This window comes from Ambystoma mexicanum, chromosome 1q (assembly GCF_040938575.1).
Source record: "Ambystoma mexicanum isolate Mex_15411 chromosome 1q, UKY_AmexF1_1, whole genome shotgun sequence".
NCBI classification, from domain to species: domain Eukaryota; kingdom Metazoa; phylum Chordata; class Amphibia; order Caudata; family Ambystomatidae; genus Ambystoma; species Ambystoma mexicanum.
In genome coordinates, this window is record NC_090922.1 from 539,478,262 (window position 1) to 539,496,852 (window position 18,591).

Genomic DNA, 18,591 nt, shown 5'->3' on the forward strand with positions numbered 1-18,591 from the left:
GAGAGGGAATGGAGAGAGCGGGAGAGTGATGGGTGAGATGTGAAGTGACAGGCAAGAAAACAGAGGGAGAGCAGTGGGTCAGAGGAGGAAGCAGTGCACAAGAGAGCAGAGGAAGCAGTGATGCGGTGGTCCCGAAATCTGGGAGCGAGCGTAGGTACAGAAAGTAGATGGAGCGTGTGGTTAGTGAGCCAGAAAGCAGAGAGGAAGCGGTTGGCCAGAACGAGGCAGTGAGCTGCAGATTGGGAAAAAGGATGAGGGAAGAGTGCCATAGAATGGGAGAAAGGTTGCAAGATGCAGAAGCAGCACAAAAGAATGAAGGACTGTATATTGCGGGAGGAATTGAGTGTAAGGTGTGAGTTGGGAGTATGATTTGGAGTGTGGCAGGGGATGGGCAGTGCAAATTGTGACTTGACAGTGTGACATAGCACGCAAGTATTTTTATGACGGAGTGAGAGGTTCAGGAATGCAAGTTGTGATGGGGAGTTGGTGAGATGTGTGTTGGTGAGAGAGGTGTGTGGGTGTTTGGGGGATTGGAGAACATAGAAGGGGAATATTTTCAGCATTACAATTGATAATGATCAATTTAGTTAATACTATTAAATAGGCATGCACATTAAACCAAAAATGTAGCCAAATCAAGCACTGTTCTGCCAAGCGAGAGACATCTGGGACTCTTCTAATTAAATTAATACAAAAGATACATAATAATGATACCCTGGTTCTCTTGTAGCCTTGCACTCTGCCTATTTCCTGCAATGTGTCAATCTTACACCCTCCAATTAATAGAAAATGTCCAGCAGAAATGCTGCAATAAATAAAGGATTGTGCCGCAAAATCTGCCATTTCATGCCGCAAAAACCTGGAAGGGTCTGCTTAGAACTGCTGGCAGTATTGATGGCCCTTCAGGCATTCGAAATACAGTTGAAAAATCAGTCGGTACAAGTCCTCACTGATCGCACACCAGCTATGCTCTACATCAACGAACAGAGGGCACACATTCTCCAAATCTGTCCAAACTAGCTCAAAAGATTTGAAAATGGGCACTCAAACAGAAGATATTCCTATCCTCACAACACGTTCATGGGGAACTCAATACCTTAGCAGACTCTCTAAGCAGAGATCCCCTACCAGAGGAACATAAATGGCATAAACACAGAGGTCGTAGACCATCTCTTCTCTCAATGGGGTTACCCCACGCTAGACTTGTTCGCTTCAAGCGAAAACAAGCAATGCCCAGACTTCGCGTCCAGGTTCCCACAACCAGACTCAAGGGGGAACTGGTCAGGGAGGTTTACTTACGCTTTTCCACCCACTCCTCTCATGAACAAGCTGGTGAACAAGATTCACAGGGAAAAAGTGACGCTCATCCTAGTTGCTCCCATGTGGGCAAGACAGCCATGGTATCCACATCTGCGCAAACTGTGCAATCCCATCAAACACCCGTGCCAGACCCATTTGCTCACTCAACACGGGAACAACAGCGCATCCTCAACCTCAGTCTATGAGCTTGGCAGCGTGGCTCCTGAGGTCATAGAGTTCGGACATCTTAACCTACCACAGAGGTGTATGGATATCCTGAAGAAAGCACAAAAACCTAACTCTAGGCACTGTTATTTCGACAAGTGGAGATGATTCGTAGTTTGGTGCCAGTCTAAACAGATAAACCCCGTAGAATGTACCCTATCACACATTCTAAATGATATGCTCCACTTGCTAGATTCGGGGTTAGTCTTCAACTCTATAAAGGTACACCTGGTGGGTTTATCGGCTTACACCACCTCCCACAATAAAGTATCATGGTGGAAGGTACCGGTCATTAAAGCATTAATGGAGGGAGTAAAGCGGCTCCACCCTCCCATTTCTAACCCACTGCCGGGATGAGATCTTAATTTAGTACTCGCTAAGCTCATGGGGGACCCCTTCGAGCCTATGCATAAGTTAAGTCTTAAGCACCTGACTTATAAGACTGCCTTTTTAGTGGCTATTACTTCCGTAAGAAGAGTTGGTGAATTACAAGCATTGTCAGTGCAGGATCCTTTCTTTATCATACACAAGGACAAAATGGTTTTATGCAATCATCCTAGGTTTTCCCCTAAGTTCATTTCTAAATTGCACATAAACCAGTCTATTGAGCTACCGGCTTTCCTCCAGAACCTCACCAGCTCAGCTGAGGTATAACTCCACACACTAGGTGTAAGTAGGGCGGTCCTTTACTATGTAAACAAGACCACACCGCTAAGCAAAACAGATCAACTGTTTGTATTCGTAGCACCAGGCAGAGAAGGATACCTAATTTCCAAGAATGCCATCTCCAGATGGATAGTCAGATGTATACAACTGTGCTATTCTTTATCAAACAAGACACTGCCTTTCACACCAAGGAGCACAGGAGCCACTCTGGCTTTCAATGCAAATGTCCCCCTAGACAACATTTGCAAAGCAGCTACATGCAGCTCAATACACACTTTCACTCAGCACTACTGCATTTACACCCATTCCAAAGCAGATACTCAGGTGGGACAAGCGGTTCTAAAACATCTGTTTGCCAATGAACCTTCTTCTCACAACCCTCCACCTTCTCCTAACACTGCTTGCTAGTCTACGCACAGCATGTGATCTAAGCAGATTCCACAAACCTCAGAAGGGATACATTACTCACAGTAATTGTATTTCTGATGTTTGAATCTGCTTAGATTCACATGCTACCACCGTTCCTCCCCTGGAAAGAAGATGCATGGATGCTTTATGAGCTTGTCTAATACATATCTGCTTGGATACACCTGTACTCGCGCTACACTTCATGCTACCTCATGTCAGAAACCAAACAATCTGAGGCACCTCGACGCGTGAAGGTCCATGGGTACAGTCGACGTCACACTAGGGATAGTATTACTGGCACACCCTGAAAACAACAACTGTAATGCTCTGAAGTTTCCACTAGATGTCAGCCTATGCACAGCATGTGAATCTAAGCAGATACAAGCATCAGAAATACGATTAGGGTGAGTAATGTATCTCATATATATAGGATACTTTTCTCGTAATCGTATACACAAATCGCCACACTTTCTGGGGATTTGGACAGTGTTCTAGAGAGGAGGAGGGAGTAGTAGGCCATGGAAGAGATTGCAATTCAAGGAGAGAGTAGTGCGAAAGGGCCTGCTGAGGGCTCTAACCTAGTTGCTGGCCAGAGCCAGAGAAGACTGAGAAGAAGCAAAGTGAGGAGCCTACAGGGTCTCTAGCCAGACCCTGATGGTAGCACAAAGATCAGCTTCTGGAAGGTAGTGAAGACCATGATTAACTAAGAAGAGCCTGTGGCTAGGTTATGTTCCGGAAGAAGACCCTTGACTGGTTATGGGGGTAAAGTGATAATTGCAGAAGTCTGAACAGTATCAAGGCAGGAGTGGAGAATGTTCTGCTGGTACCTGAAAAAAGGTTGTCCTCTAAGTTGAGAGCAGCAGGGAAATCCCACGCTCTTGACCCAGTATAGCAAATTTTAAAGTGAAGAAAGACGTCTGCTGGAGCACTTAAATGCCCTGTGACTCTGAGTGAGGTGAAGGACACTTTTGGGTTTGGACAACTGTGAGTTGTTGGTTGGCTGGAATAGAGGATTTTGATTTTGTTGATGTTACATAACCCCAGTAGGATTATCTAACTCTCCTCAGAAAGCAACATACATGTGTTGAAACTGTTGTGTTTTCAAGTTGTCTGATGCATCCTCACTGTGAATCTGGAATCAGAAATGTAAAACCGGCAGTTGAGTTTTTACTGGCTATACATTGGAGCCTAGTATATCATATAGTGGGAAATGTTCTGTTGATTTTGGGGCATCAGGAAAACTTTGTACCTGGATGTTTTGATCGTTATTGGCCATAACTACTTGTACTGCACCTTTTGTGTATATTTGACGGTAACTAAACTAATTTAATTGGTGAAATATGGATGCCATTAATGTCCCAGTTCAAATGCTGCCGCTCAATTTAGTGATTATTTTAAAATATTTGTTTGGACGATTCAAGTGGTATGAGTGAAAACTATGTAATGCAAAGTAAAAATCTGATTCTACAGATGGAATTAATGTTCACAAGCAATACCTTTAATACATACTTACTGCTTTTCTAAACATAGGCTATAAGTCCATTTGGCATATTCAGTCAGTGTCCTCTTCTTCTGTGTGCAGGTGACTGTGGCAGTGTAAGAAGCAGCGATGGCTGGCATTCTTGCGGGAGCAGAGAGGGCCATAAGGACCATGATCTTAGCCATCATGGGAAGAGGATGCGACAGCAGAGCCCCCCACCGCCTTTTACTGCAGCATTCCTGTCCAGCACTAGCGTTGCCCCCACAGTGCCATTATCAGTGAGTAGCCTCTGTCAGTGCCATGCCTGGAATAACTTTATTACTACTTCTCACAGCAGCTGTTTTCAAAACTTCAATTTTTTTAACAAAATCAAACTTTCTTCCTTTTCCATCACTGGGAAAATATGGAAAGAAAAAAACGACAACTAGACAAAACCAACTGGGACTACAAATCCCTATACATCCTCAAAGTCGCTGTAGTCTTCTCCACCAATCCACTTTGTGCCTAGGCTATACATCACTTCCTGGCTAAACTTCTTCCTCTTTCTTTGATTATTCGACGTCCATAACTGGGAACGTCTTCAACTCAAACGGGAACTGTAACTGAGCACGACTCAATGTAACTTCCAAGCTCCTTAATGTACTCCATGAAACCGATGTCCTCCTTCAATTACTCTTGGGCTCTTACCCTATAATTCAAATCAAATTACAACATTAGGGCGTGAGTACGTGTTCCCCAAATACAACATAACAAGAAAAGATACAGGGAACTCTCAATTCCTATATATACATATGCTTAATACATGACTCCTTCCATAGGTCCTATCAATGTAACTCACCACTCTGTTAGACCAGGGAAGTAGTCAGCCGACCCGGAGAAGACAGGTGTGCAAGGAATCAATGTTCGGCCTTAACTTCCAGCCCCCTGAGTTCAAGACTCAGGCTTCCTCAAAGAGGGGCTCTTTTCGACAACATACCTCTCTGCTGTTTCTATTGGGACAGACAGAGATGTCAATTGAACAAAAGAGCGTGGAGAACACGCACCGCCAATACCAATGCTAAAAAGGAAAACAAGAAGTTTAGACAATGGTTGACAATTCTAAGTACCAAAACAGCAGAAAAAGGGCATTGGGTTACCTAAATAGGTATCGGAATGGAGTTTCCCCGGAATGGATCTACAAAGAATAAGGAAGACTAAGTGTTTGGAACCGTGAAAGGGGCCCTAATATATATATATATATATATATATACAGACCTGAATAGTAGAATATGAGGTTGAAGGAATCCTTTGGAGTCAACGGTAGGATAAAATAATAAACAGGAATGTTAGTAATGGGAAAATAACCCGGGCGGCACGAGGGACGCACTAGTGACGGGTTGGTTCAGAATCAGGAAAGCGTTCGGCTGCACTAGGATGGTAAAGTTCCCAAGTCTCTAACTCCACTTGCTTCCCAGAGTCACCAATATGAGAGCACAGAGGAAGATGTAAACACTCACCCGTTCTCCTTTCTTATAGGATCTCAGAATGGGGAGCGGCGTAGCGGATGCAGCTCGGCTGAATGCTTGCAGTGGAGAGCGGGAGGTAGCTGGAGCAGGAGCCGGGAAGGAGCCACGTAAGGCTGGAGCAGCAGCTGAAGCAGGAGCCGGGAAGGAGCCACGTAAGGCTGGAGCGGCAGCTGAAGCAGGAGCCGGGAAGGAGCCACGTAAGGCTGGAGCGACAAGAAGAAATCCAAAGACGTTCCGCGTCAAAGCCAGGAAGGTACAACGAAGACCAGAGGAGCGGGAGGAGCAGGTCAGGAGCAGTCCGGGTCGAAAGCCGTAGGTAAACAAACAAATCCAATGAGGGAGAAGAGTCACAATCCAGTAGCCAGGCTGAGGGTCGAGACCAGGATAGCTTTAGGAAAACAACAATACGGACGGAACCGCGATAGGGAGTATACGCTAATTAGCAGCAACAAAGGTCTGCAAAAGACGGCTTTTTAAAGCCGCATGGGGGCGTGTCTAGTAGCACGTCTCTCGCGTACGAGTCGTGTCAGATGACACGATTTCCGCCTTTGTTTGTGCAGGCGCCATGGTAACCGGTACCGACTCCACAGAGGAGCATGCCGATCATTGGAGTGCAAAAGACGCTGTACGGGGAACCGATGTGTAACAATCAACATTTAATTTGTAAATTATTATCCTACATTGTCAATCATTCTTCCCTTCCCCCACGTACGAGGGTGGGAATAATGCTTCCCTCCGTGTCTTTAATAGAATCAAGACTATCTGCGCTAACCGCCTTGGTAATCTTCATTCAATGACAAGACCGGAGGCGAGCATTATGCTTGTTCAAAGCTTTCTAGCACCATCTTAGCCAACGAATCCACTGGTTTGAAATAGAAAGTTTTAAAAGTAGATTCTGAAGACCAATCTGCTGCTTTTAAAATATCATGTAAAGAGACCCCTACGGCAAATGCCTTAGAAGCCATAGCTCCTCTCACAGAATACGCTCCAAACATACTCAAGTCAATACCAGCCCAGCACATAACCTCTCGGACCCATCTAGAAATAGTGGCTGTAGCCACGGCATGAGAGGGCTTCCTACGAGCAATGAGCAGCTGATGTACACCTGACGGTCTCACACTTTCAGTCACCTTCTCATACTCTTTAATACAGCGCGCCACACACAGCTTGGGCTCGTCTGGAAAGTATGGATAGGAAATACCTGTAAACGCACTCTTAGGTCTTTGCGCAATCTGAAACGCTACTCCCTCCGGATAGAAACATTTTCTGTCCACCTCCAAGGCTTTCACATCCGAGACTTTTCTACACTAAGCACAACATTGCTAACTTGCCTAACAAACGCTGAGGAGACAAATTATCGTTATCTGGCCACTGCTTAAAAAGACAGAAAACATTCTCAACGTCCCACATCACTGAATACTTAGGTACTGGTGGTTTCCACAATTTCACTCCTCTTAGAAGCCTAACTACTGCTGGATGTTCCCCAATAGGCCGACCCTTACAGCTTTCGTGACCCACTGATATCGCCGACCTATATACTCCTAGAGTACGAAAAGCTTTCCCGCTCACTGACATTTCTGCTAGGAAATTGAGCGCATGAACTACAGATGCCGAAACGGGATGAACACATTTTTGTCTACACCATCCTGCTCACTTCTCCCAAGCAGCGTCATAGCTCCTAATAGTAGATGGAGCCCAAAATCCTGCAGGCTAACAATTTCAGAGTCCCCGCTCGAATCAATGGGTTATTCAATCCTGCCAGGTCGCAAAGCAGATCCTCCTGCAATGGAATCAGTCTCAGAAAATCCGAAGAAAGTTCCATCAAAGTCAGAAGCCAAGATTGAGACTTCCAGAGCGGCGTCACTATCACCCCTTCCGCACGCTCTTGACGTACTTTCACCAGGGTACTCATTATAATTATGAATGGGGGAAATGCATAAAACAGAACCCTCCTCACCCCCCCCCCCCCCCCCCCCCCAATTGTGTAGGAATGCGTCCGTTCCCAATGCTCTGGGGTCTATCCTCCAGTTGTAGAACTTCCTCACTTGAGTGTTCAATCTGAAGGCGAACAGATCTATCTCCAGCGGTCCCCACAGGCTCTATAACTGCTTTAACACTTTCCTGTGCAGCATCCAATCGCTGGAATCTAGCAGCTACCTGGAATTCCAGTCCACTACCATAATCTGAGATCCTGGAAGATACTCTGCTGTTATCACTAATCTCTTCTCTACGCAATAATGCCAGAAGTCCTTCGCTATCTCTGCCAGCATCTTCGACTTCGTACCTGCTAACTTGTTTATATAACGTACCGCCGATATATTGTCCATCCTTGAAAGAATGCAACAATTTACCTTGCCTTTTGTAAATGCCTGTACAGCTAATGACCCTGCCAACAACGCTAGACAATTGATATGCAGACTCAACTCCTCTCCCGACCACCTTCCTCCTGTCTGCAGCTGGCCACACCTGGCGCCTCAGCCGACCCTGCTTGCATCTGACTCTATGATTATGTCGGGCACATCTCCAAATATGCCTCTGCCATTCCAGGCTTCCATATTCTGAAGCCCGCACTGCAACTCCATTCTCCCTTCCTCGTCTAACGGGACCAATTAATGATACTTCACCCCTTCTCTGAGGTGCTTGATCTTTAACCTCTGAAACGCTCAGTAGTGAAGAGGCCCCGGAAAAATTGCCTATATGGAGACCGCTAGGAGTCCTACAATGCGAGCTAAAGTCCATAAGGAAATAACTGTCTTCCCCAGAGCTACTTTTAGCTCTTTCTTTATGCTCCTCATCTTCTGCTGAGGCAACTCTAACATGGCCTTCCTGGTGTCTACTACGAACCCCAGGAACTCCATCCTCTGCCTCGGATCGAGCTCCGATTTCTCCCGATTGATGAGAAATCCTAGGGAAGACAATGGACTGCTGACCCAATGAACTTGCTCCGTCAGAACTCCTTTGCTCTGAGCTAGTATCGGGATGTCGTCTTAAGTAGACAATAATCCTGTTCCCTCTGCTTCTGATGGCCTCTGCTACTGGTCTCATCACCTTTGTGAAAGCCCATGGAGCTGAGGCCAAGCCGAAAGGGAGGCACGCAAAACGCTAGCTGCTCTTCTTCCAGAAGAACCTGAGATCATCCCTGAATCCTTGCTCCCCTGGGATCGTGAGATATGCGTCGTTCAAATCTAACCTTGCTAGCCAATCTCCCCTGTGTAGAAGATCCCTCAAAAGATGGATACCTTCCATTTTGAAATGCCTGTAAACTAACCATGCATTCAATTCCTTCAGATTGATTACCGGCCTTGCCTTCTCTTTCCTGTGAACCAGGAACATATTGCTGTAAAAACCTACACTCTCCTCGGCACGCCTTTCTATTGCTCCTTTCTCCGCTAGCGCGAGAAGCTCTTTTTTCCAGAAGCAACTCTTCTTCTCTTGACATCTTCATACTGTGAGGCACTCGGATCTGATATGGGGTACTCATAAACTCTAATCGCAGCCCTCCTACTGCTTGCAAAACCCAAGCATCGCCTGATATTGCGCGCCAATTTTCTATACATAATGGCGTGCGCCCCCCTACTCTGGGATAGCCTTCGCTTTGCGCACTCACCTCCGGCAGGACTCTGCTGTCGCAAACCTCCTCTGCTTCTTCTGCGAAACCCTCATCCTCTAACGGGGAATAAAGCGTCATGCTGTCTACCCTCCCAGTACTGTGTCCTGGGTCCTTGAGGCCGTCTTGAGAAGGCACGACCGGCCGAGCGACCTCTGTGGCGACCGGTCGCGGAGAAAACACGCCCCGGAAAAATCTTGTGGATCGAAGACTGCGCTTTCTCCAGCGCTGTGTATGTCCCTACGAAACGAGACATCTCTTTAACAAACTCCTCGCCAAATAGTAAACCTTTAGCTGCTTGACTGTCCTCATAATTGGCTAGGTCTCCTAACTTGTTGTCGATTTTCAGAAGCAAACTCCACCTCCTGTCCACTGACAGAGCACAGCTGGTGTTTCCTAGGAAACAGACCGACCGCTCTCTGTGCCCAGCTGACGAGCGTAAGGGGGATCTACCAGCACTCCTGTCTCTGCCCCTTTCGGCCAAGTCCATAATTTTTGCCAAAGGACCTGCCAAATCCAATACCTTGTCCTGACAGGACCTCCAGGCACGGTCGACCCCGCGTCTGACATCTTTAGTAGCTTTTGTGACAAAAGTAACCATCTTCGCATCTAACTCGGGCGTCTCCACAATCTTATTTGGCAGACTCGGCCTCGGACACTCGGCCCTAATACGAAAACGCACTTCCCTCTCCAGGGGTTTACGAATCCTGCTGGCCATATACTGAGCCACTCTCGGACAAGGAAGCCACTCTGCGGACCTAGGATGTTTGATATTGTCCGGGTCGAACATGTCGTCGACCTCTTCCGTGTCTTGCAGCCCCCTGTCCTCTCCGTCCACTCTGCCCTCCATTCCGAGACCACCTTCAGTCTCTTCCTCTTCTTCTTGCGAGGAATTTCTTCCTTCATCGGCTGCCCCTGTATTTAGCACCCCTGGGGTAGGGGGTCTGAGATTCGGCACTGCCGTTTTCTCCAAGCCTTCAGCTTGTCAAATGGATCGGCAACTTCCCGGGACTTCATCTGCACCCCTAAAGCTTGCCCCGGAGGGCGGGGGGGTAGAAGAGTGGGTGCCCTTCTGGGTCTTATCCACCCTCTTTTGCACAGCTGCTCACTTCTTAAGTGTACCCTGCAAGGGATTCTAGTGCCTCCAGACGCTCCTCAATGGGTCTCACCCCCTGGGACACTGCTACTGCTAGCGAGTCCCCCAGGACCCACTTAAAGCTTAAAGATAAATCTTTGTCGTCGTCCCACTCTTCATCACTGTATTCAGTGTATTCATGGGTACTGCTTTCCATTTCCATCTGGACAAGAAATATTCCCCCCCCCCCCCCATAATCTCTTCTTTCCCTTTTGTTTTTTTTTAAATGTATTCAGTGCCTTCAATTGCCAAAGCCTAGCAGAGGGCAAGATGCTGGAGAGGCTCAGCGCAAATTTCTTCTTTTTTGTTGTTGTTGGAGGCTCCGTGGACTGGGGCGCTCCTAGATGCACAATCCGCTGTGAAACTGAACAAAATCAGTCACAGTGCATGTGCGAGAGCAGGTCAGCCCGCTCTGACAGCACTTTGGAGGGTCCTTTCCTCGAAACTACTAGGCGGCCGGAATGGACCTCTCCTTTCACTTACACAGCACCAAACTAATGCAGGGGAGCACTGTTTTTTAAAATGTTTTATTTTTTATGCTTATTGCTCGCCTCCGTGTCTTTAATAGAATGAAGACTACCTGCGCTAACCGCCTTGGTAATCTTCATTATCAGTGAGTAGTCTCTCTGTGCCATGCCTGGAATAACCATTGGCGGAGTCAGCTGAGTCTTGAGAGTCTTCCCTGATTTCCCTGTTGCTCTGCTGACTGAGGAACTCTTCTATTGCTGCTGCCCGGAGCAGAGCCTATTTCTACCTGGACCATAAGACCCAAGACTCTCCGCTGAGCGGACGCGGAGTCAGCGGAGTCTTGAGAGTCTTTGGAGGTGTGGTGGTGTCGCGAGGCGCAATGAGGGAGCATGAGCCCCTGTCGGGTCCAAAGGGACAAGGTTGTGGAATTCAACACCCCTTGACGCGATTGCATCTACGCCGGGGGACAGAAGCTGTACTTAAACTGGAAGCAGTTCAGGACAATCAAGTAAGAACAACCAATGATATTAGCTACTTGCTTAACAGTTGCAAGGGGGGACGCATACAAAAGTCGGATGCCATCTACCACTGCTTTGAATTTACATAGCTCTCCATATAGTAGTGCTAAAGCAATAAAAGCGACAAATATGGCTGAACAGTCCGCTCCTCTTGCCGTGCCATTACACTCCCAAAAACATGTATACTCTGGAAACATGCAGTTGCAGCCCAGTGTTTCATTTAATAGTCCCGCTTTGTTTGCCCCCGCTAACATAACCATTTCAGCACTCTCCGCCGAGTCAATACCCCCTCCAGAACACCACGATCTCCATGGCCAGAGGAACCATTCAGCCCCTGCACAGCATCTTACTGTGCGAGTTCCCGGTACCGAGCAGCGCCGTGTCCTTGCTCTGTCCTAGCCCCGTGTGCGCTGGAGCTCTGCGGCCCTGTCCCTTTGGGACGATGGTCGGCGTTGGGGCGGACACGTCGCCTGAGGTGGTGCGGGGAGTGCCCGTGGAGCTGCGCACTGCTGCGCCCGCGAGAGCTGTCCTCTGGGAGGTCTCGAGTGCGGCCACCAATGGTGTTTCTCCTGGAGGGGCCCCGTGGGCTGGGCTCCAGATGGTGGCTGTCGAGGGGGCTGTTCCTGCCCTGGCTGCCTAGGCTGCGTATGCGTGGTCTGCACGCCAGCGACGGCTGTGTTGCTCCAAACAAACGTTAATGGGCAGAGAAGTGGAGCACAATACATATGCGATTCCATACTTCTCTGCATCTGAAATGCCCACAGACTTTTCAGAAGAGCGAACAGCTATCAACTCAGAAGTGCACTCTAACGCCACTGAAAGCAGGTCATTTACTTCTGAAACACATTTTAAATTTCCGGATGTTGCCTTATTAACCCCTCACTCTGGTCAGAATAACAGAACGTATTTCCATCTATTGCACACTGAAATGCCAAAAGAACGTGAACTTTATGGACATAAAAATCTTGAGCCAAATGCTAACCCCTTGTATGGAGAGCAAGTAGAGGCTAAAATGAGGGAGCCTGTACAAGATGCTCCAGCTGCTAACAGTGTGCACGATGCATATTGCGGCAAGACTCCAGAGGTTCATGCTGTTAGCTGAAATAACTTTGGGGTTGGACCTATCGATTGATAATACAAGTTCAAGGGGATTGGGTCCTCCGACGTATTCCATATCTATGACAGTAATCACCACAGATGTGCTGCTTCAGAAAATCTTTCTGTGTTTGCGTCCTGCGTCGATGACGTCGATATGCCGCCCTCGAGGACCTTCGACGGCCAACGTCACTGGATGTTATAAGTATGACGCACGACGCCCGTAGCCTCAGTTCCGTTTTTTCCACGAACGTGTTCGCTTCAGAGATCTCTGCGCGCCTCGACTCTTTGGAGTTTCTGTTCTTTATCGGTTCTTCGAACCTGTTCGTTTGTGAAGTTATCCTTCGTAAGATGTCTAAATCATCTTCCACCCCGCATCCGGGCTTTAAGAAGTGCAGGGACTATGGGTCCAAGATGTCGGTGACGGACTCGCACAACGCCTGCCTCTGGTGGCTCGGGGAGGCCCATGACAGGGATGATTGTGTCGACTGCCAGTCGCTTACGTCCAAAACCTTGCGGGAGCGCCAGAAGAAACTGTCGGCAAGTAAGGTGCCCAAGCCACGGAAGTCGAGGTCTGCGGGGCTTTCGACGGACGATTCGAGGGGTGACTCTGCATCGTCGTCGGAAGTCCAGTGGGTCTCGGTCCCGAAGTATGTCCCGCCACTCCTCTGCCTCTTCGAGGCACTCCCGGAAGCGCTGTCATTGGTCGCCTTCCCCGTCCTCATCCGAGGACTCCCACCAAGCATGCGACGCCGGAGGAATGGGCTTCCTTCGGGAAGAAAATGCTAGCGATTCTCAAATCGCAGGGCACTGTTCCGTCCGCGCCTCCGAGTCGGGTTGGTCGTGATCGGTCGAGAGACACTGCTCGTACGCCTTCAGGCTCGGGTGGTCGGCACGATTCGCGGGAAAGGTCCCGCTCGGACAAGGGGAATCGTTCTCATCATGCCTGTTCCAGTTCCCGGTCCTCGACGCGCTCGAGACAGTGTGCACCTGTGGTATCTTCGAGGAAGACGTCGATGCCTGTGGCGCCGAGGTCGTCGACGGACTCTTTCGAGGCCCCGCCTCCGAAGAAGTCGTCAACGCCATCGGCGCCCAGGCTGTCGAGGGACACGCTCGGGGCTCCGCCCTCGAGGCCTGTGTTGACGCCGTCGATGCTGTCAGTGCCGCGTTCGGCGTTGACACCGATTCCCTCGATGCCTTTCGAGCCTGTTTCGACAGGGGTGCCCCGGGGCACGGTGGAACCCCCTAGAAAGGCTCTGGCCAAGGTCAAGCATGGCTTTGTTCCACATTCTGTGCCTTCTTAACGCCATCTTGAGTTTATTTCGTAGGAGGATGAGGGCTTTGATGATGGCATGGTTCCTGATACGGTGCCAGATGAGATTCTCTCGGGCCATAGCCAAATTGAGGACCTGCGTCAGTCCCTGCACGACGCCAGTGGTCTGGACACCTCTGCGGAGGTGGAGTTTTGTAGGCCTGAGCCTGGCACTCATGCCTACTCCTCGTACCGGCGCCTTATGTCTAGGGTCACTGAGTTCTTGGGGTGGTCTGCTCCCCGAGGGGATTTTCTTCAGAATGACCTTACAGATATCCTCTTCCACGGACCTGCCATTCCATATGGCTCTACAGAGGAGGGTGGCGGCGGCTTGGACTGCTCCGGAGAGTCTCCCGGCAGTGGGCAAGTCTTTGCCATGAAAATACCACCCAGCCAGTAGCGACCCCTGCTACTTGACCAAACACCTCACTCCGAAGAGTTTGGTGGTGCAGGCGGCTATGGCCCCGGCAAAGCAGGCAATGTATCCTATCATCCATCCTGATAAGGACGACAAGCGTTTTGATGGTTGGGGGAAGAAAGTGTTTACTTCAGGGGGTATGGCACTTCAGGCCATGTCACGTTTCACGCACACTCTGTGGAACTGTTTCCTTAGCGGCTGAACATATTCCCGAATGGGACGAACAGGATGGTTTTCTTGCTATGGTCCAGGATGGCAAGGATGCCATGTGTGAGGCCATTCAGTCGGGTTTGGACACGGCAGATTGCGTCAGCCGGTTCATGGCGGCAAGCACCGTAATACGCAGGTTTGCATGGTTGTGGAAGTCGGGGTTTGCTCCTGATGTGCAGGCCCGGCTCCTCAACATGCCTTTTGACGGGGAACATCTTTTTGGCAGCAAGGCTGACGAAAGCCTTGAGAGGTTGCAGACCTCCAAAGCTGCAGCAAAGTCGTTGGGCGCTACAGTTCGCCAACCTCCGCCTTTTCGTCCTAGGGGACAGCAATTGAGGGGAGGTTCCTTTCGTTATTACTCATCCTTTGGTAAAGCGAGAGGAGCTGTCAGTCAAAGGGGCCACCTTAGGAGTGCCAGAGGTGGAAAACGGGGTACTCGAGATGCCAAGGCCGCTCGGGCTGTTGCCTCTTTGCCCTCAGGCAACGCCGCAGCCGCTTCAGCTCAGTCATGAGTCCATGTCCCATGGTTCGCCGGTTGGGGGAAGGCTGGTGCAGCATCTTGTAGAGTGGTGCGCCATTACTTCAGATGTGTGGGTTCTGGAGATCATAGCCCACGGCTACTGTCTTTCTTTCCGGCAGAGGCCTCATGACAATCCACCAGGGAATCTCTCTTTGAAGAGTCCGAATCCGCTCCTTGCGCAGGAAATTCAATCCCTGCTGGAGAAAGGTGCCATAGAACTGGTGCCTGTAGCGGAGAGGAACAAGGGATGGTATTCCCCTTATTTTTTGATTTCCAAGAAAGACGGGGGATTGAGACCCATCATGGACTTGCACGGTTTGAACAAACTCTTCAGGAAGGACAAGTTCAAGATGGTTACTCTCTCTCAAGTCCTCCAGGCCCTTCAACTTCAGGACTGGTTGGTGTCTCTCGACCTCAAGGACACTTGTTTTCATGTGCCGATCCATCCGAAGCACAAGAAGTACCTGAGGTTCACGGTTGGCGACTCGCACTTTCAGTTCCGGGTCCTGCCATTCGGATTGACCTCCGCCCGAGGGTTTTCATCAAGCTCATGGTCGTGGTGGCAGTGCATCTCAGGGAAGGGGGGATTCACGTCTACCCCTACCTGGAGGATTGGTTGATCAGGGCGCGCTCTCCTGAGCAAGTTCTGGATCATCTGTCCGTCACCTGCCACTGCCTCCACAAGCTGGGCTTCTCCCTCAACTTAAAGAAGTCCCACTTGACGGCAACTCAGAGGCTCCAGTACATCGGAGCAGTGCTCGACACGTCCCTGGGGCAGTGTTTTCCTCCCCAGGTGAGGGCTCATCACATTCAGCAGATGGTGCACAAGTTTCAGCTTGCCCGGAGCCTCCCAGCGTTCGAGTTCTTGAGATTGCTCGGCCTCATGGCATCCTGCATTCTTCTGGTACCTGAGGCCAGGTTGCGGATTAGATCTTTGCACTTGGCACTCAAGCTCCAGTGGTCTCAGTCCTCCGACAGGATGTCAGACCCTGTTCAGGTGCCATCATCAGTCGCCCAGGACCTTCTGTGGTGAGCCGTCGAAGGCAATCTTATGAAGGGGGCTCCATTTTGGCTGCCCTGGCTGGAGGTGACTCTATATCAATCTGTTGGAGCTGAGGGCCGTCAGGCTAGCCCTGAAGGCTTTTCTGCCGACTCTGCGAGGGAATAATGTCCTGATCCTGACGGACAATAGTGGCCATCCACTACCTCAACAAAAAGGGGGGGCAGGGTCACTTCCTCTGTGCAGGGAGGCGATGCAGCTCTGGTTATGGGCAATCCAGCAGGAAGTTTCGATCTCTGCAGTTCATCTGGCCGGAGATGAAAAACGAGACAGCGGTCGCTCTGAGCAGGCAGAGCGCAATCTCTCACGAGTGGGAGTTGGCTCAGGAGATTCTCCTGGAGATCTTCACCCTTTGGGGGACCCCCCAAGTGGATCTCTTCGCCTCCAGTGTCAACCGGAAGTGCGAAAGGTTCTGCTCGCGGGAATTTCCTCCAAGAGGAGCCTTAAGAGACGCGTTCGTGGTGGAGTGGTCTTTCCCACTGCTGTATGCGTTTCCTCCAGTCCCAGTCATCCCGCAAGTGCTGCGGAGGTTACAGAGGTTCGGTTCCTGGATGATCCTCATTGCTCCGGCATGCGCCCGGAGGACGTGGTACCCGGACCTTCTCGACTTGTTCATCTGCCCTCCACGTCGTCTGCCCTACCAAGACAATCTGCTCTCACGGGAGGGGGGGGGTCAGGTTCTCCATCCAGAGGTCAGATCCCTCAACCTTCACGCTTGGTTTCTGAAAGGTTGAGGTATAAGGATTGGGACCACCCTGAAGACGTGATGGAGTTGTTGCTTTCGGCCAGAAGGGCCGCAACGAAGTCCCTGTACCATTGCCGTTGGCATAAGTTCTGCGACTGGTGCAGGGTTAAGAATGTTGATCCTTTTGCATGTGACATTCCCATGGTTCTGTCTTTTTTGCTTTCTTTGGCCCACAGGGGCTTGCAAGTGGGTACCGTTAAAGGTTACCTGGCGGCGCTGTCCATATTTAAGCGCTCGTCTGAAGAGTGTTCTTATTTTAAAATTCCTTTAATTTCTCAGTTTCTGAAAGGGCTCACTGTGTTCCCTCCGTCACCTTTCCAGGTGCCCGGTTGGGATTTGAACCTTGTTCTTAAGTTTCGAAGGGATTGTGTCCTCCGACGTATTCCTTATCTTTGATAGATATCTCCCAGCTTGCTGGCCTCAGAATTTTTTTTTCAGTAGAGGGCGCTGCGCTGTCGACGTCCCTGGAGCCGATGTCCCTCGACGGCCTCCGTATCGGCGCCGACGTCACCACGCGTATAAATAGACTTGCACACCGTCCGTTGCTCAGTTCTGTTTTTCCGCGCTTCGTGGGGCCTCGGAATATCGTTGCTCAGTTCTTCAGTCAAATATCGATATATTCCTCATGAATACCGACTCGTACTCGATGGCTTCCTCACCCGAACCGACGACTCCTCGGTCCCGCTTCAAAAAATGTCGATACTTTGGAAAGAAAATGTCGTTGACGGATCCTCACAGAATCTGTTTGTGGTGCCTGGAAATTGAGCACCATTGTTCGGAGTGCGAGGACTGCATGCCCATGACGGCGAAAGCCTTGAAGGAGCATAAGGGAAAGCTCGAGAGAGGTAATGCAGTTAAAACTTCTTCGAAAGTTTCCTCGGCGGAGTCTGAGACATTCGTCTCCTCACCATCATCAGACATTCTCGCTCTAGGTCTCGAAGCAGTTCCCATCACTCTTCGAGATCTAAGCATTCAAAAAAGAGACGTCGAAGATCCCCTTCCTCATCTTAGTCTTCCGTTTCCCCGAAAGGGGTCTCCTGACACACAAAACATAGCTCTCAGGCTGAGTGGGAGGAATTCAGGAAAAACATGCTAAGCGTCTTCGAGAAAGCGGCCTCGACCCCCTCGAAGACTCCTGAGGGTGATACCCTGGGTGAAAGACCCGAGAAATCAAAAAGCCGTGAGTCGCAGTACCCGGCGAAAGAAGCCACTCGAGAGTATCACGAACCTTCGAGTAAAGGCAAAGTTGCATCTTTGACGCCGTCGTCGAAGATCCCTTCGACACATAGATCGGCGTCGTCGATGCCGTTATCGAAGGGTTCTTCGGCGCAGTCGAGTCGACGCCGTCTTTGACGCCGAGAAAGGATAAACCCACGGCCACCTCACAGCCAGTGGCCAGAGCCTCGAGCACGAGAATGTCGTCGACAACCTCGAGTAGAATCCCGATACTCTCGAGTTCGAGGCCTCTACCACCTTTCTTGACGCCTTTTTCGATGGTTTCGAAGCCTTTAACGTCTGCGTCGACGACGTTGACATTTTCTCAGCCAATCATGACAAATTTGGCTCCTTCTGCTCTGGAAATGGGATTTATACCATTTTCAAGACCTGACCACTCCAGTGTCTTCTCTTCTATTTATGAAGAAGGGGAGGATTCAGATCAGGAAAGACCTTTTGAGTTGCAGTGATCTGCAACTCCTGCACCAGAGGAATTTACCTCTGAGGAAGGTAGGTTGAAAGACCTCCATGAAACCCTACAGGAAGCAACAAGTGGAATTTGCCACACCAGACCCAGGGGAACATGCTGTAACCCTTTATAGAACATTGATGGCAAGGATAATAGAGTTTATGGGATGGTCCACACCCTCACCTGCTTTTCAGCAAGACGACCTCACAGACATCTTGGTCAAAGGTCCACAGGAG

The 18,591-nt window shown here is 49.7% G+C and overlaps 1 protein-coding gene across 1 annotated transcript in view; it reads left to right on the forward strand.

The window, feature by feature from the left end:
• PRR19 (proline rich 19) overlaps window positions 1–18,591 on the forward strand; it is a 374,021-nt gene that overhangs the window by 240,336 nt on the left and 115,094 nt on the right. The window contains exon 4 of the mRNA XM_069640960.1: window positions 4,181–4,356. Within this exon, the coding sequence (XP_069497061.1) occupies window positions 4,181–4,356 (176 nt within the window). The remainder of the gene's footprint in view (window positions 1–4,180; window positions 4,357–18,591) is intronic.